Source organism: Alosa sapidissima, chromosome 24 (genome assembly GCF_018492685.1).
Source record: "Alosa sapidissima isolate fAloSap1 chromosome 24, fAloSap1.pri, whole genome shotgun sequence".
Taxonomy (NCBI): Eukaryota; Metazoa; Chordata; class Actinopteri; order Clupeiformes; family Clupeidae; genus Alosa; species Alosa sapidissima.
The window spans coordinates 18,000,290-18,020,383 of record NC_055980.1 but is presented as its reverse complement, the minus strand read 5'-3'; the positions used below and the strand labels follow the sequence as shown (position 1 = coordinate 18,020,383).

The following is a 20,094-nucleotide window of genomic DNA, read 5'->3' as shown; positions in this document are numbered from 1 at the left end:
ACACACACACACACATACACCATTTATTTTGATCTGGGTTGTTGGTTTAATTGTGTTTTGTTGGTGGTCTGGGGTTGCTCACGCTAACTTGATTGAGCCCTGTTATTTAAAAAAGGCCCTACTTATCTCCTCATAAATGGATTTGGGCAGAGCCACTCAGATACATCAACACATTAACTAAGCACCAGGACCAAGCCGCATCCTTTGTGGCGACTTGTAATGAAATAGTAGCTATTTATGGGTTGTGTACTGATAAAATCAGACCCTGAATTGACTTTAATTTTGTTCTAACACTAGGGACAGGCGGGTTGTATAGTGGTGTTGGGAAAGGGAGCTCAGCTGCAAAGTGTTTTTTTTTTTTTACAGAACTACCATGGAGATTGAGATTGAGATTCAGTACCACAGCCATAGGTTTCTCCCAATGCGCCTCTGGGTAGGCCTTGGGGCCAAAACAGACTTGAACCACAAATGTCTTCTAATTTAAAAGCAACTGTGGTTCTATGTGTCATTTCAGATTTCAGATTTTCAGAAGGCTTGGGACAATCTTCAACCAGAATAAAGGGTCAGAAAACTTATACTGACCTGCTGGCCAAGGAAGTTTGACTCCCTTACAAGAAATGTAAGGGCTCATAGAGAAATGATTGAAACTTCCTGTAACCACATTTCGCATTTTGCTTTCATGATGCAACATCAGAACGTCTCAAAAGTCCAGGGGAATATGTCCATTTCCATTTTAGTATTGGCACGTATTGCAAACAGGTGTTTGGGGTCTGGTTGTATGAGATTCGTTGTTGTCGATTCTTCTGATTGTTCATTCATCCCTCGCTTTCAGTCCAAACATGTGAGTGGACACAGAGCCGAGACCGTGTTTGTCGTGTCTGGTGCTGTGTTTTGACACCAAATTCTCAGCGTTCATTAGTTATTTATGAGCAGCTGGTCGATGGAAGACCAGGCATCGAGGGAAAGGCAGCTAGAGAGAGAGAGGGAGAGAGAGAGAGAGAGAGAAAGATAGAACAGGTGGGGGAGAAAGAGACAATGTTCAGGATTTGAGAGAGGGGGGGAGGAAGAGAGGGTAGATGTTCAGCAATTGTTGATCATACAAAACACAAAGCTATATAATACACAGCTCATTATGACCAATGGGGGGCTAGCCAAGAAAGTGGTCCAACCAGGTCGGAGCTGGTCATCTGCCAGTGTATTGTACATTATCTCATTTTATGTCTGATGTGATTATATGGATGGAGGACATGCAGGCCAGTTTGAAAAGTCGCCATTAAAATCAGCCCCGACGGATGGCCAAGACTGTGTCCTCAAAGCTTGCCTGATGCCAGTTTAAGTGGATTTGTTTCCAAAAAAAAATAGAAAGCGTGCCCACAAGAAAAGACAATTCTGGCGTGGAAAAATGATGAAACAGAGACCATTAGGAGGAGGAAACCATGTGCTGAAAGGATTTTATAGTGTAATATTCTTGGACTCACATTTTGGGATCCAAGGTCCCTCCAGTCATCGTTCTCCCAGCTCAATGTCCATCTGTCTGCAGTGCATGTATCCATGTAGAAAGACAGAAAGAGAAAACAAAAAAGACAGAGAGAGAGAGGGGGGGGGGTGCTAAACTTAGGCAAAAATTATTCAGATGTAACATTTGTCCAGTGTGCTGTGGTGTGCGACTGTCCAGCGATCGATGTGTCGTCTCAGTCAAAACCACTGGGGCTGGAGTGCTGGCGCACAGTCAAATCTCGGTGAAAATAACCTTCTCCTACCCCTGAGCCGAGGGTTACGTCCCTCTGTAAAAGAGAAGGACTCTCGTGGGAGACGCTCAATGACACTGAAGCGATGAGTTATTACTGCCAAGCCGAGCCTGCAGTTGGGCGAGAGAATGCTGCCTATTTTCTGGAAGGCTACAATCATAAAGATGTATTTATTTGCACAGAGCTTATTTCCAAAGCCAGAAAAACCATAAGAGTCCCTTTCTGTTCACAGCTGCAGTGAGCACATATGGTGAACGACATCAAAGGGAAAAGGAATTTTGCAATCAGGGCTTTTTTGTGGTTATTGCTGCATGCATCGGGACCAGAGACTGATGAACTCCCTCATTCAGACCGAAACTGTGGAGAGGCAATGTCGATCAAGTGCCTTTTCAGAGGTCTTTGAGGAGTGTGTATGTGTGTGTGTGTGTGAAAATGAGTAGCCTACGTCTGAACTGGTCTGGCTGCATATGACCTTCTCAGCATGAGTCACATCCTCGCTTGACGTCAGGACCAGAATCGGCATCCGCACAGATGGAAAGTGAATCTCTTCTCTCTCTCTCTCTCTCTCTCTCTCTCTCTCTCTCTCTCTCTCTCTCTCTCTCTCTCTCTCTCTCTCAGAGCACCAGCAGAGTGCAATGGAAAGCTCAAGAATTTCCTCTCATTTACAACGGCCATTTAAGAGTAATAAACTTGTGACGTCTGGCTTTCGCTGAGCACGGGGAACGTGTCCAAGATTTATTTCCCCTTCTAAACAAATTGAATTCATTAACTTCACTTCCGCTTCCCACTGCCTGAGGTGAAAACAGGGGTTGCCACGGAGATGGCAATTAGCGATAGCGGAGGCTATGTTGACGCACCATTGCTGGTTTGGTGGCCTTGCCATACAGAGAATGGCCCATAGAGGTTCTATAAGTAGGTTCAACCAGAGACTTTCTAATGAGGAGATACAGCACTCCTCCATAGAAATATATAGGGTTAGTTTGTAATGCCAATATGGCAGTTGTCTACACATATCCCTCCCCTTCTCCGGCCAAAAGCCGACATGTGAATACATTGCGAGGTTGGTGTTGTGAAGTATTGCACACGTGCATTTCTGCCCGAAATAGATGCCCGTTAAGTGCCCGAAATGCGTTGCAATATGTCCACCAAGTGGAAGGACTTTGGCTCAACTAAGGCAGTCTGTTGTTAGAAAGCATTTGTTTTCAACTAAATTTACTGGCTGAGATGAAAGCAAACAGATATGGTAGGCTAAATACACACTGCACTGAGATGTAAGTGACAGAATGTCTGATGTGTCCTTGTCATTGCACCAGCATTGCACAAGTATTTTAGGCCTAAAAGAGAAACTATGCAGTATTGGCAATTTCTTCGCTGTTTTCTCGGTTTTTGCTTCTTTTTCGCTGGCTCTGTCATGACGAATGTCTGAGAAACTCCATCGCTACCATGTTCTAGTCGGTGCCTGGCGTGTATGTGTATTTAAATGCAGTAAAGGAATTCGTTACACCTTTATACTTCCTGACACTGGAGCCGTCGGCCTGCCGGGCCAAAGTTGCAAGGGTGTTTTTTCCGCTCACAGGCGCTAGGGGGAAGTGAGACGGCCACCATTCAACCGGAAAAAAGTCATATAACCATTCCAATGACTCCTGTAGGAATAGAAATTTGTCTAGGGATTGTTTCAGAAATGAAGTCTCAGTCAGCCCGGAGTATTGCTACACTCCGAAGCTGTTAAATTAAGGTGAATTAAGCTAAACAATAAACAATCTAAATGTTAAAAATGTTATTTTTTGTCTTTTCTAAAACATGCATGTGGAAATTCACAAAGCACAGCCAACACCAACAAATTCATTTCAAAATCATTTATTTTGATGATTTATTCCAATATTGCACAGGTGTTAATATTAAAATGTGTCCAGTGCACTCAAATCTAGGGAGGAAGCACTAGGCTAGTACCTCACTCCAGTCTATATTGTTATAACAACAATAATTTAAAGTATCAACTGAAACTAAATCAAGTTAATTCTTGAAAGCAAATGCTGCTGGAGCAAGCTATAGTGTTTTTCTACTTACAGTGCAATTTGCATGATCTTGCAGATAAAAGAGATATGCATTTTTTAATTAGTGCTACCCCCATACTCTATGCTGGCATTGTGAAATCTGTGTAAGTAACAGAAAAAGTGCTGTGGATAACACCATAACCACAAGGGCTATCTCATTCACAAAAAAACAAATAAAGTGTACATTACGTACGAAATGTACAGAGCTGTAAAGTTGTCAAAATTCCTTGCTCGACATGGGAACCAATTTGCTGCCAGCTTAATTGTATGTCAGCTGTTTTGCTCTGTGACGTTACAGGTAAATTGGAAAATGCCCAAATGCTAACAAGCCGAAAGCGATTTATATATCGTAGCTGTGTCGGACATATTCAATCAATGATTCGATTCCCCTCCTGTGCTTGTATACTGGGACAAAGTACAGTAGTCCAATTGAATGGGCTAGTTGAGCTATATTGTAGCTCGACTTAACTGTGCATGTAAAAGTACTGACTGATTACAGAAAACATAGCTTCGAACAGCACTGAACTGGAATAGCACCATAATGCAAACACCAGATCCATGACTACCAGGGATGAATTTTTCCTATGTGCTACGTGTATTGTTTTTAGTTTACAACATTTACAAATTACAAAAAAAAAAATATCAACAGAATGTGAAGAAATAACCATTTTGACATAATCTCAAAAACCCCTTTAGATGCTCTGTGCTGTCCAGATATCCTCTAAAGCTAGCATGATAAAGAACCGGAGGCGGACCGTCTCTCTTGCAATGCTAGTTTGGACCTCAGTGGCACTGTATCGAACACAATGCAAGTCAGTAAGAGTGCCGCTGATGCGTTGAAGACAACACAAATTCAACAGAGTTCTACATATAGCCCCTTTAAGTGTGTCTTACTCCAAGTAGAGCAAGATAATAACCACATCAATATCATAGGGTCCTTAACCAGGAACCTCTCACTCTAATTACAATCTATATCTTCGCTGCACCTTAGCTTGGTTTGGCTAAAAGCATCTACTAAATTAATATATGTTCATATGAAGTTCTGATACTGGAGTAAAATATTACATGTTTTATTAAAAGGTGTGCTCTCCTAATTAAAGGTATCCATAATTAAAGGTCTAAATCCTCTATATTGTAGATAAAATGTCGATAAAAAGTAGGAATGTAAGACTTGCTCATGGCACTAGAGGGAAAAGGACCACAAAATTGGTTGAAAATTAGTTTTGGATGGGTCCCCTGTCAGTGTGCAAAATATCGCAAATGAACTGAAAAATGGGCTCCCATTGATTCAGCTGGCAGCAGTACAAATACACCAACAACACAGTATAGCTCTTCCCCCTCTGGGAGCATGTTAGCCTCCAAATGAATACAGATGCACTGCAGTTTCAAGCTCTAAAGGCGCTAATGTACTGAATGTTGTCTTAGAGTAAAAAGCATACCATGACATTTAAATAGTCATTTACTATAATAGCTGTAGTAGCAAAAGGATGGACAGAAAGTGTGACAGAGAGCGTACTTAGTACTGAGTGTACTAAAAAGTGGAAATCAAGAAAAAGGTCAGGAAATAATATATCACAGTTAAATTCCAAATGACTCATTTCTTATTTGTGTGTGTGTGTGTGTGTGTGTGTGTGTGTGTGCGTGTGTGTGTGTGTGAGTGGAGGGGGGGGCCCTGCTGATTTGTTGATTGCTTAAATGTCCCGCTTGGTCACCCACTGATGAGCCAAGGGTCAGAGTTCACTCTTCCAAGACTCCAAGACTAGCGGTCTGCGTTCATCCTGCGCAGTTTCGCAGGCAAGTTGTCCTCCGGGCGGCCCCCTGCAGTGGCCATGGGGTTGGGGCTGGGCACGGAGGCCAGCGGGAGTCTGTGCTGGTCGTGCTCCCCCCTCTCCCCCCCGCCGCTGACGCCACCCCCACCACCAGAGGGGTGCGTCTCTGAACCGGGCTTGACCACCGCCCGTAGCTGAAGCTTCAGCTGCTCCTCAGCCTCCGCCGGCTGGCACGGGATGGAACCAAGGCGTTGGACCCTTAGGGGCAGGTCGCCCGTGCTGTACGCCTTCTCCGTGGGTGGCGCTCCTCCACCTCCACCTCCTCCTCCTCCTCCTCCACCAGGTCTCAGACTCTCTTTCCCATTCCTAGAGCTCATCCTCTGAAGCTTACTGGGGAGCCTCCCCCCGCCGAGCCCCTGCTCTTCGAAGTGGGAGACCCCGCCCAGGGAGAAGATGCGCTCACGGCGACCCCGCGTTTCCCCAAAGCTCGGGGACAGGGGTGTGATGGGCGCCGGAGAGGGCAAAGAGGTGTTCTCCTCCTGCTCCTTGACGCTGAGTGGCGGCGTGTTGACCTCAAACGTGTTGTGGAACTGGGAGTAGTCGACCCGGAAGAAGCCGTCCTCCAAGGACATGACGGGCAGGAAGCGGTGACCCCACAGCACCTCGTCCTCCGTGTAGGACGTACGGGCCTGACATGTCATACCTGAGAAACAGAGAGATAGAGAGGGGTAGGGAGAAAGAGAGAGAGAGAAAGAGAGAGGGAGGGAGAGGGTGGTCAGAATAAGAATAACAGCTTTGGCTATGCAAGTGTGTATTTGTCATGCCAATAAAACACTTTGAGATTATTTCTTTTGTAGGGACACTTTATTTATTTGTTGTGCCGAATATATTAAGGTCAAACTAACAAAGCCCAATAAGAGAGAGAGAGAGAGAGAGAGAGAGAGATGAACAGATACAGTGCCAGTGGGAGAGACCGTGAGAGGCAACAAACTCTGGTTTGTTTAACCATTAACCCTTATCATGCCATTAAACCATTAGAACATTTAATACCTGGAATCCAAAACATGCGTGCTGCCTTGACATGAAGAGAAAGGGAGAGAATAGAAGAGAGAGAGAGAAAGGCTGAGAGAAAGAGACTAATGGACCCTGGTGGGTGGGTCCAACTAAATGCCTGTTTGGAGTGGATGATAAGAGGTATGAAGCACAAATCCTATCATAGTGTGATTATTAAAGCAATTATGGTGAGACACCTTAATTGCCGCACCTATTTTTTAAAGGATGTGTTTTGCTATTTTCCTGCACCTGACAGCACTTGTTAAACTGTTCATTCGGGAGGTTTTTTGACGGTGGAATGTGTTATTAAGGTTTTCACAAGTATCAGAGGTTATTATGTGTTAAGTTTTCAGCTTTGTGTGTGTGTCTGTGTGTGTTTGGGGGGGGGGGGGGGGGGGGGGTTACTTTGCCACCAGTTTACTCATCCAATTTTGTACATCTCTGCATCCTATGCAGATTCAGGTGTGCCGCAGCCACTCAATCCCCCTCACCTGTGGTCTCAACAATGCCCTCCAGAATGACGACAATCTCGAACTGCTCGTTCATCAGCGAGCGCTTGGACAGGTCGAAGAAGGGGCTCTTGGGATTGATCTCGTGGCAGATGGTGAGCGGCGACACGAGGAAGAGCTGGTCTGCACCCGTCCCAAAGCCCACGTCAAGCTCGCGCTGGTCCAGCGGCAGGAACTCCCCCTCAGGGGTCTGACGAGACTAGAGAGAGAGAGAGAGAGAGAGAGAGAGAGAGAGAGAGAGAGAGAGAGATGGAGGAAAAGAAAAAAGAGAGATAGAGTAAGAGAGAGATGGAGGGGGAGATAAAGAGAGATGGAAGAAAAGAGGGAGTATAGAGAGAAAAAGAAAAAAGAGAGATGGGGAGAGAGATGGAGGGGGGAGAGAGAGAGATGGAGTAAAAGAAAAAAGAGAGAGGGTGTATTGAGAGAAAAAGAAAAAAGAGAGATGGAGGAAGAGAGATGGAGGGGGAGAGAGAGATGGAGGAAAAGAGGGCGTATTGAGTGGAAAAGAAAAAAGAGAGATGGAAGAAGAGAGATGGGGGACAGAGAGAGAAAGAGACATGAAATAAAATGTTACCATTTATGACTTAATCTGTGAGGTGAGACAGGTAAATGACATTGAGCAGAAGAGAACAACATCATATTTATATATCTAGTAAGTATTTTACAGTGAAGGGGGAACCTCAGAGGCCTGGCCCTGCCCACCTGTGTCTCAGCTCATTTTCATCTCATTGACCAGGTTGGTGGGCCAATCAGCAATGAGAGAGGATGCTATTAGTGTGAAAATCAAAAGAGCAGACGTAAACGGTAGCAGAAACGACTGCAAACTGTAATTTTATGCAGTAAAGGTAAATATATTGTTTCCTGACTGCCGATGCTGTTTATTAGTTTGTGAAGGTTAGGCTAGGTTAGACGAAGTAGGAAGTAACTTTAAGAATCTCTAATCAATGTGATTGGTTAAGCTGGACCAATGATACCATGACAATGATTGGAAACATTTCCAAATGGAGACTACCCAGACTCTCTTCAACAAAGTACTTGAGTCTGATATCAGGCTAGAACCTCACTACTACCACCACTACCAATGTGTAGCACCCACCTGGGTGAAACATGACAGACATTTTGTACCAGAACGCTCATCACATATACCAGCTTGAGGTGGAGAGTGAGAGAATGAATCAGCCAATTACACTTAGCGGCTGATTAGGGAGATGAAATGACTGAGCCAGGTTGGGAATTTAGCCAGGACACCAGTTAACCCCCTACTCTTTGTGATAAGTGCCATTGGATCTTTCATTAACCTCAGTGGGGTCAGGACTTTGCTTTAACCAGCGACTTTCTAATGAGGAGACACAGCACTCAAAAAATCCTCCATAGAAATGCATGGGGTTAATTTGTAACGCAGTTGTCTACACATATCCCACACCTTCCGTGGCAAAATGTCTACATGTCAATACATTGAGCCAATCATGTGGTGTGATGTGAATACATTGAGCCAATCATATGGTGTGTTGTGAAGACATTGTGCCAATCATGTGTTTTGATCTCGCCGCTGGAGCAAGTTTGGTGTAGTGAAGCCTTACGAATGTAGCCTGACGAGCCAGGCCCACATTAAAATGTAGGGTCTGGGCAAACACCGTTCGCAGTGCTCAGTCCGAGGGGCGGGATAATCAGTTGTCTTTCAAATTCCCTCTGCACGCAATAGGACAGCGGCAGCGCTATGAGTCCAATGTGTTTCCCACCAGCGGAGCTAGTTGGCTAGTTCAAACGTTTGCCTACTTAATAAAAGCTTAACTCGTGTCACACTGTTCGCCAGCAGCAACATCCATCTTATTTGTTTTCAAGTAGCAGGGAATTCAAGCCAAACCGTTGCAACTCTGCCATCAATCATTATGTTAAGCCCACCTAACGACTCTATACACAATGTCATTGGCCTGATTAAGTTTTGATTTCTGGAGCTCACAAGCCAACGGAGAGTTGCTAGACTAGCCCTGACAGCAAATGTAATTTGCGGCCGCTAGGGGCGCGTCTAGATTTCTAGGCTATTACGAATGCGCATTTCTTCCGAAATAGATGCCCGAAAACTGCCCAAAAAATGTTGCAATATGACCACCGAGTGGAGGGACTTGCCTAAAAGGACTTTGCTTTAACGTCTCATCTGAAGGAGCCCGCTGTCCCCGTCACTGTACTGGGGCATTGTGACTGTCTTATGACAAGAGGTCAGACTGTCTGTTACTAAATCACCAACACCACTTCCAGCAGCAACTTTGTTTTACCAAGAGGTTTCCCATCCAGTACAGAGTCCAAGCCCACATCTACTTAGCTTTCATTAGTCATTCAGCAGAGACAGGGTATCTGTTTGTCTGGCTGTTGATGACCAAACGAGACAGACATCAAATCCACAGCTTTAAGACATGATCCATTAATCCTCATGTCTGTCATTGTATTTTGCTTTAATTCTTCAACTAAAACTTGTGTTGTAAAAGCGTTGTAAAAGGATGAATATTGTTACTGCTTGTATTCTGTACGCAGACACAGAATGTAGCTGATCAAAGTCAACTCAGAGAAAGCGACCAAGCTCCTTTAGAATGCTCTGTCCTCCTCCTCTCTGGATTCGGCATGTCTGTCTGTGGTAGAGAGTTTAGTTTAGCGTTCCCAAGCCCTGTTGCACGGATGGTGCAATGGCCTGAGCTGACACTTTCAGGACACAGATGGTGAACAGACCGGGCTACACGCTCACCGTGCCGTTCTCGATAAAAATTAAAAAAAAGTGTCTGTGTGTGTGTGTGTGTGTGAATATGTGTGTGTGTGTCGGGACATTTCACCCGGCAGCAGTGAGTCAACACTGACCGCCTCCCCATACGGTCTCTGAGAGGAACCCACACGGAGCAGGTCAGTATGGGTCTCTGCCATGGTGGCACTGTAGAGGTGCTTGTCAGTACGCCACTCACCAATAAAGTGAGGCAAGTTTATTTACATAACACAACTAATACAATGTTAACTCTTCAGAATGCTGATGTTCCATTAACATAAACTTGAATTTCCCCCTGGGGATTAATAAAGTATCTATCTATCTATCTATCTAACTGGCCTTCAGAACATTCTGAGGTCCGATAAATATGTCTAATGACCACTCCAAAAAGACAATGACTGGCCGCTGTCAATGGCTACAGGTTTTATACTTTTGATTCATGTCTTTCATATCATTGCTATTCAGTTACCTCACCTAGGCCTACATATCATTTTGGGAGTCCCATTGGATAAAGATGTCCCCTGTGAATGGCTCTGGACACAGTGAATCAGAATTCGTATTGCTATTCCTAACCATGGACTGTGCTTTAACTTCTGATGACTCTGATGTAAAATAAGGGCCAGAGAATGAAGCATGCTTAATTAGACACACCTCAGGGCAATGGCTGTTCATTTTATGGAGAGGAAAGAAAACTCCACTCAGCATGTTTTATGTGGAGAGTATTAAAAAAAGATAGGTAGGTGGTGTGGCAGATGTGAATGAGTGAGAGGTGAGTGAGACATGAATGATGAAACAGGGAAGAGTGTGGGAAGGGTGTGTGTGTGAGAAACAGAGAGAGAGAGAGAGAGATAGATAGATAAATAGATAGAGAATAGATGTATGAGACAGAAAGAAAAAAAGAGAGGGGGAGAGGAAGCATGAGTGGGGGATGTGAAGAAAAGTGCCAAACAGACACACACACACACACACACAAAGAAGAAAAAAATCAAAGTGTTTCTGACAGGCAGTGTTCAAATCTCCATCTTCAAAGCAGACTCCACTCAGCTAGAAGCTGTAAGGCAGTATGGAGCTGGGTTCCCCAAGGTGGCTGGGAAGCCCGTGGAGCCTATGAGAGGGCATGGGAATGCATGGAGGAGCCGAGATATCCCGCTCACCCCTCTAGAGCTGGAGGCCCAGCGTGGGACCTCAGGTGATATTTATTCATGTCCTTCACCTCCTCCTCCTCACCACCTCTTGCCGCCGCCCGCTGTGCACTCCTCCGCCCTTGCGCCCCCCTCCCCCGAAAACACACACTTTCCAGAATGTTCTTTCACATTTCACACACACACACACACACACACACACACACACACATATTCATATTCTCAGTCACGCATTTACTCTATCACACACACTCATAGGCGTGCACACAATCACATACATAGAGTACACACACACACACACACACAAATACTCACTCACACACATAGACTAACACCACCACCCACAGGGAATCTGTCATTTTCACTGTGCTCATGCCTAACCTGGCCATGTATTCAGCATACTTACATACTGTACACACATGAGAACACACAAAATAGGATACATGAGAATGCAGACACACACATGTAAACCACAGATGTAAATTTGACCAGAGATGTAAATAGTATAGCTAACTCTGGTACAGGGATTGAACTGTGCATGGTCCCTGACAAATAAACTAATAAACTAATTAAACACACACACACACACACACACACAAACACACACACACACACACACACACACATCTGACAGACACCCACCTACACCAGTAAATATTGTGTGCTGCTAATCACAATTGCTTAATGCGAGATAATGAGTGCAACCTGTGTCAGGAAATTAACCAAAATGAAGGCACTGATGATTCAGTGCAGAAAACATTAACTTCAATCTCGCTCTGATGCAATATCTGCATATATTTATATATACTTTGCAACATATCCCTGGAGAATGCATTTTTTGCTGCAGTGAACTGTACAAAATGCAACGCTCACTGCAGAACGGAAATCACAAAGGGACTTACTATATCAGGGAATGAGCCTCTACATTAAAGCACAAGTATTTCTTTCTCATTCAGTCCCCATGCGTTCATTCTTCACACTTGCTAAGATGTGTCAATGTCTGAAGCTTGCAGAATACGAAAGTTCTTCATTTACATGATAAGGTTCAGATTTACTTTTTTTCATTTGTTCATTTGAATTCTAGCACACCACAATCCCTCAGCCAAATTGCCCCCCCCCCCCCCACACACACAACCCCCACAACAACGCCGTCCTCTACCTACAGCCTGTGGAATCCTCACAAGCGGAACCTCAGCCTCAACCACCCAACCCCCCGATCAGTTCTTTTATTTTTTCTGCCCTGCTTCAGATAATGCACCTTGGCTGGGAAATAAATAGATAAACAAACCAAACCAAAACAAGGAAATAAATAAATAAAATAACCCCGCCTCCAACAACCTAACCAACCCTGACTCTCACCCAGCCTCACCTGCCTTATCTCCAGCACACCAGAGGATGGAGGGAGTTGGAGAGGAGGACCAGAAGAAGAGGAAGGAGGGAGAGATGGTAAGAGACAGAGAGAAGGATGGAAGAGTCGGAGGGAAGGATGAGGAGAGAAGGCGGGGGCTAAATCACTGGCCTGAGACATAGTGCTTACGCTGCAGACTAGCCAGCCAGAGAGATATTGGGATGTTTCTCATGCCACTGCTGATGCTTGCTTGAGGGAGGATTCAGAGCATTGCATCTTTGCAGGTGTTGTTGTTGTTGTTGTTTAAGGGTGTTGTGTTGCAGGACAGTGGATGTGGAGAGGAGCATGGGCCGAATGAGCTGCTGAGATCTGTCACCTGTCATGTGAGATACATAGGCGCGCATCCCAGCAGACAAACTCTTGTTTTTTATGACAGTATGCACACACACACACACACACAAGCAAACACACACACACACACACATACTCCTTCCCCTCTATTTCTCATTTCTCTCGTATGCAGAGTTGCTCCTTCTCTCTCACACAGTGTCAGAATCACTCTCTCTCTCACTACACTACACACACACACACACATACACACACTCTGTTGCCTGGGACTCATTGCGGACGACAGTGCAGGGTGCTCCATCTGTCAGTCATCCTACATTTCCTCATTCTGTTTGTTCTACCACTTTTTCTGTTTCTTCTTAATCACACTTTCTCTCCTTCTCCATCACTCTATCTATCTCTTTCCTGTTTTTTGCCAACTCTTCACTATGTAGTCTCTCTCTCTTTCTCTCCACAAGGGAAATAAATAAATCTATCAGCCGATACTGTATCATGCATGTAGATGGCTGCAACTGAAGTAGGTGTAGTGTTTGGAAGTACTGAGTGTTCCTTAGGTCCACAAACGAGTTACTAGGAGTGCTGCTTGGGTGTTGAGATGTCTATTCCTCTGGTGCTCTTCGGCTTGGAGATCCAAAATGTTTCTGAAATAAACAGTAATTCTGAGGCACTCACAAGGAATATAAATTAAAAAGCCAAAATCTTTTAATGGATAGCCAAGTTTAAAATAAAGGCTTTTTAATATTCCTTGTGAGTGCCTCAGAATAACTGTTTATTACTGAGTGTTCCTTGTTTGAGTGTTTATCTGAATACCTTGTTTTTTATGCTGCCTGGCAGCATGAGTATGAAAAGAAGAAGCATATTATATTGTTTATAATAAATAGTAAATTGACTGCTTTTATATAGTACCTTTTTCCACTCAAAACACTTTACCTTCATTTTTAATTTATTACAGTGCATGAAAATGCACTGTACTGTTCTTCCAAGGCAACAGCAACAACAACAACAACTTCTTATTATTATTCCGCTTACCACTTTTTCCGTACACAATTTCTCTTGAACAGTTTAACTCAGAAACTTTGTTCAAACTTTGTAACGTAGGTCTTCAAACGAACCAAGCTGCTATGTCTTTTCAACTTTGAAACTTTTATACTTTTTAAACTATTAAAGAAAAACTTTTTAAAAATCCCCATAGACTTAACATTGCCGATTATGACATCATAATACGGCCATTAAGCAATTAGAATCCTATGGCAGGTGTTCAGGCCACCTGGATCAACTGCCAGTCTCAGGCTTTAAGCATACAAACTGGCCCTATTAAGACTACACATCCTGTTCAACTGCTTCCTCTGCCAAAAACTGTTTCAAAATAAAAGTCCTCACTACAATATTTCACTATTAAACCATTTAACCCTTTAAACTACTGAACTTGTTAACTGTTCAGCCATTGTAATTGTTACTTGTCATCAACTATGACTCCTACCCACTGTAGCTAGTTAGCATGGTTAGCATTGCTACCATTGTTAACATTTTTAGCATTTTTAGCAAAACTGCTAAAAATGCCTAGCTAAGTTAGCTAAGTAACATGGTTAGCATAGTTAGCATTGTTAGCATGCTAGTTAGCATTTTTAGTAAAACTGTTAAAAATGATTAGCTAAGTTAGCTAAGTAACATGGTTAGCATAGTTAGCATTGTTAGCATGCTAGTTAGCATAGTTAGCATAACTACTAAAAATGATTAGCTAGGTTAGCTAAGTCACATAATTAACATAGTTAGCATGTTAACATTGTTAGCATGCTAGTTAGCATTGTTAGCATAGCTACTAAAAATGATAAGCTAGGTTAGCTAAGTCACATGGTTAACATAGTTAGCATGTTAACATTGCTAGCATAGTTAGCATGTTTAGCAAAACTGCTAGAAAACATTAGTTAAGTTAGCTAAGTAGCATGGTTAGCATAGTTACCATTGCTAGCATAGTTAGCATGTTTATCAAAACTGCTAGAAAACGTTAGCTAAGTTAGCTAAGTAGCATGGTACTATAAAACCTTAGCTAAGTAGCATGGTTAGCATAGTTAAAAATCTTAGCATAACTGCTAGCAAACATCAGAGCCATTCCAACTTTCAGTTATCGTCAAATATCTACCTATACACAGCCATTAAACTATTTGAATATCAACATTCATTAAACTGCTAGAAAGCGTTAGTTAGCTAAGTAGCATGGTTAGCATGTTAGCATTGCTAGCACTGCTATAAAACATTAGCTAAGTAGCATGGTTAGCATAGTTAAAAATCTTAGCATAACTGCTAGCAAACATTAGAGCCATTCCAACTTTCAGTAATCGTCAAATATCTACCTATACACAGCCATTAAACTATTTGAATATCAACATTCATTAAACTTCCAGTCTGTCAACAACTTTTAAACTATTTACCTTCAACTTTTAAACGGTCTACTTTTAAATTATCATTAAACTATCTATGAAACTAGCTGTCTATCAACAACTTTTAAACTATCTACTGTCTATCAACAACTTTTAAACTATCTACATTCAGTTTTTAAACAGTCTACTTTTAAACTATCAACTTTTATTAAGCTATGCAACCACCATGTCTATCCTAGCATCACCGTAGTAACCATCTCTGTATTATCTGTTTTAACTATACATGATATTTTACATCACAACTTTAGCATTTTCATGCACTGGTAATTCCTTGGAATTGCATTTCTAGTTTAATTTATATTACTCTAAACCACCTTCTGTAAACCAACTGTATACTACTGTCTGCACTGAACTATATATCTTGTCCTGCCTATGCACCACCTGTCTATACTTTGTATATCACATTGCACTTTTCTGCTTTTTTAGACTTCTGGTTAGCAAACTGCATTTTGTTGTCTTTGTACTTGTACTCTGCACAATGGCAGTAAAGTTTAATCGAATATAATCTAATCTAATCTAAATTACACATTCATACACCGATGGCGGAATCTGCCATGCAAGGCGCCAACCTGCACTTCAGGAGCAATTTTTGAGTCAGGAGGAGTTAGGTTCAAACCGGCAACCTTGACAGTTACTGGGCGACTCCTCTACCTCCTGAGCCACTGCCACCCAATAAATGTATACTATACAGACTGATATACCATAACAACCTTGCATTAGTAACACAGAGGCTCCAGAGTGAATTCAGGTGAAGAGGCCAACTTCTGGAGACAGGAAAACTCAAGGCTACCTCCCCTCTTGACAGACAGCTAAGAAACGGAGAAACCTTGACCCTGCCTCACTCTATCCACTGAAACAGAGAATGGAAAGTGTGCTTGTGTGTGTGTGTGTGGATCTCACCTGGAGTCAAAGACTTGTATTTGTCACATACATAGAGATACTACTGTAGAACACGGAGTGAAATGTGATTGGTTATTCAACTTCTTTCTGCGCAGTGGTGCTCTTGGGGGAATCACCAACTATTTATAAAGATCAAGAGAGATTTAATAAATCACGAGGGGCGGGGGTATTTTGACTCTTGCCTGATTTGAACGGTACTGCATGTTTTGCTGTTTGTGCATACTTAACATGTAAATACGAATGACCTTGGGCTATATGTCGTATCCCAGCTTTTCTTCTCTCTCTCTCTCTCTCTCTGTCTTTATCTTTCTCTTTATCATTCTTCCAAAGGCAACATAATACTGCTGAGTTTGAACCGAACCCATGGTCCATTCAGTCCCACTGAACCTAAGCCAGCAGCAGAATCAAGTCTGCTCATGCTGTCTACAAAATAAAAGGGTACATCTCTTAACAGCAATCCGCTTCAGAGACACCATGGTTCAAACTGTCACACTCATCCGAAACAAACGGCCATTAGAGCTATTTTGAACCATTAGTAAATAAAAGTAAAATGCGATGCCTTTAAAGCAATATTAAATGATTTATTACTGGAGTGATTCTGCCTGCTGCGCTTAGAAGCATATGTCTGGAGCAAACACATCTTCTGATGGCTATTTATGTATGAGTTATTTGTCAAGCGGACTAACGGATTTATAGAGCTCAAGGGACAAGATGCACTGCTTGTGCTGTGTACTCAAGCAGATGAGAATGAATTACCCCAGACAAACAATTGTTTATGGTGGCTTTGTAGTTTTGGGCTGTGTGTAAGTAAAGCAATAAAACCATACTTTTTTGTTACAATCATATCATATGATTTTGTTTTAGTCATTAGTTTCCAATTCCACATAAAAAAACTCCCACAAGCTTTGTCCACATGTTGTCATTACATGCTTCACTGCCAAACCCCCCCCCCGCCCCCAATCGGAACTGTTTTGTAAGAAACACATCCTCCCCTTCTCGGTAAGCTTGATGTGGTCCCTCAGGTTAGCTTCAACACACCTTTCACTGGGTGTGCTGGGAGGACATGGGAAACATCTATCAAGGCTGAGGCCTCATTACAGGGCCTGGTGCTGACAGGTAAGAATGAGGTGTATCTACACCATCTCTCTCCCATCTCATCACATCCAGTGTAGCTCAATGCCGGGGGGAGGCAGATCACCGTCCAACAAATCCACACTTATTAGAAGCCAGCTCCTGTTAGTCAATTTTGGTGTTGTTGGTTGTCTCCCAACTCTCTTTTGCTCACTGTCTCTATCCCCCTCTTTCACATGTGCGCGCGTGCACACACACACACACACACACACACACTCACTCACTCACTCACTCACTCACTCACTCACACACACACACACACACACACACACACACACACACACACACACACTAACTCTCTTTATTTGTTTCTTTCACACACTCACAGGAACAACTGCACCTGAATGTAAATCCATCTAAGCATGACATGTACCAACATTCAATCAGATCACTCTTGCTTTATTACAGAGAATGATGCTGGACGCCTTCATTCATTTGATTACCCCCCCCTGCATGTTCCGCACTGCACACAACACACACACACACACACACACACACACACACACGCACCACCACACAGACAGATCCAGAATTTAATGTACACAATTTACACATGGAGGGGACACAAATTGCGCACAAGCTTTATATGGTATTGTCCTCTGATGCGCTGCGCATTTTACCTACCTTGATAAGTTTGCACCGGATCTGTGCCGACACCATGTGGCTGTTTCGCAAGTTTCCCACGCGGAACATGAGGCAGAGTTTGCCGTCCCGCTGCGAGATGACCGCGTCCTGGCTGAACATCAGTGTCTCCGCCCGCTTCTTCGGCTGGGACATCTTGATGAACATGCAGCCGATGAGGAACGCGTCAACGATGGAGCCGAGCAGCGACTGGAAGAGGAAAAGGATGATTCCCTCTGGGCACTTCTCTGTTATGTATCGGTAACCGTAACCGATGGTCGCTTCAGTCTCGATGAAGAATAAGAAAGCCGAAGGAAAGTTGTACACGTTGGCGACGCACGGGGTGTATGACTCGTCGTGCCCGTGGTTTATGTCCCCGCGAATGTACGCGATGATCCACCACATAAATGCCATTATGAGCCAAGCAACGGTGTAAGTTAAGAGAAAAATCAATAGGTTCCATCGCCACTTCAAGTCCACGAGTGTTGTGAAGAGATCCGATATGTATCTGCTGGTCTCGCCGCCAAGGTTACCATGCTGGACATTGCAGCGTCCGTTCTTGTCCACGAACCGCTGGCGTTTCCGTTTGGCTGGAGCAGTGAAACCGACTGCTTGGTTGGTATTGACCACCTGGTAGTCCTCTCCAAATTTCCTTCTAATCGCAGACATAATCTCACAGTTGTTGCCCGATTCGTGTGCCTGGTTATTTTTTGTAGGAAAACAACAACTCACTGTCTCTCAATTGCTGACATCTTCAACTATAACAGAAAAGGTTGCTCTCCTCTTGAGATGTTAGGCAAAATCTTAAGGAAGAGAAGCAAAAATGAAATGCAACGTCGCGCTGAGCGCTTTACGCAAAGTCCTTGCACAATGGTTACTTCACTCCATAACTTTTTGTCGCAGACATAATAATAGCCTATGTTAGAGCAGCAGTTGCCGTTTCTCTCAAGTACAATTTACTAACATTCAAACTGCACATGACAAAACTGTCCGGTAGTCTCTCTCGTGCGTAACGATCGGCACTCCGATAGTCTGTCAGGGTCACCAGTGCGCTATTAAGAAATACAAAAAAGTATGACAAACTGCGGCACTCTCTGCCAGTTCTTGTGGACTATGCGATCGTTGGCGTATATGAGAGTAGTTGTGGGGGGAGGATGGGCATATTGTGTGCTAGTCTTTACCCAAACCAATCAGGTACCCCACAGGCAGAGCAGAGCTAAGCGACTTGGGATCTCGATCGAGGCTGAGGTTGCCCATGTACCCATGTCGATGGCGCCATCTACCTAAGAGTCACCAATTGTGCACTTGATAGGTTTCATTTGGAACTATATTACATTTTCATACCGTTGTCACTGTGTTTTAATATGCAGATCTGGCAGCTTTGTGGCACATCAGATCGGACCTATTTTTGCAGTGTAATTTTCACAATTCCAGTTTCTTTTCTTGGTTCTTAACATACCAAGCGATCATGCCACACTTTGACATCCTATCAATTTGACATCTTTTCATCTTGGACATGATGGGAAAGAAAAGAAAAAACGATTCACAACAACAGCTATTCATCTCCTCAATGCAAGTTCCAGTCAAAATCACTCCTTAGGCCATACATAACAAACATATTGCAAAAAATATGATTATGATTATGTGTTTTTTTCTAACGCATACCTTTTTTTCACACATAGCCTACCAAAACTACTGACAGCCAGGCCTATTTACCATCAAAAACCAAATTATCTACAAAGCAACCTTTGTGGGCAAAGAACATCCCCAACAGAACAGCCTTCAAGAGCATTTCACTGGGGTTATCATGCAGGCACCTTCCTTCATTTGTGTTTCATTGAATTAGACCCATGACACCTCCAAAAGGCTCAACACTGATATCTGCTGTCCCAGGCCCACCCCCTCCGCACTCATGTTGGGTTCTCTAACTAACAAATACCAAATTCTTCAGTCCTTCGTCTTCATTGCTGTGGCCATTTTGGCAGTGAGTTTCCTGTTAGTTTTCTTTGTTGTTGTTTTTGTTTAGTGTTACTGTTTTTACAATTGAACTAGAAGATTAGTTCATTACAGAACCAGTGTACCTATATACCTGAGCAAGTTAAAATATTTTATATTTTAAAACTGCCAAAGAGTAATTCACTACATAATATAATCTGGATGTATTTATAGGGAAAAGGGATTTGTAGGGAAAAAATCAACCATATTTTGTGTTCATAATTTGTAGCCAATGCAATTCTGCAAAACATAATGTTGCATTTTGTTTCTCTCGGGCAATTGCAATTTC

The 20,094-nt window shown here is 43.2% G+C and overlaps 1 protein-coding gene across 1 annotated transcript; it reads right to left on the bottom strand.

The window, feature by feature from the left end:
• Positions 1 to 4,391: 4,391 nt before the first annotated feature.
• Positions 4,392 to 18,940, bottom strand: kcnj19b (potassium inwardly rectifying channel subfamily J member 19b). Its single transcript, XM_042083401.1, has 3 exons — positions 17,814 to 18,940; positions 7,116 to 7,332; positions 4,392 to 6,274 (listed from the first exon to the last, which is right to left on the bottom strand). Exons 1-3 carry the CDS (start codon positions 18,477 to 18,479, stop codon positions 5,562 to 5,564), a joined length of 1,596 nt encoding a protein of 531 aa, XP_041939335.1. The 5' UTR covers positions 18,480 to 18,940; the 3' UTR covers positions 4,392 to 5,561.
• Positions 18,941 to 20,094: the final 1,154 nt, after the last annotated feature.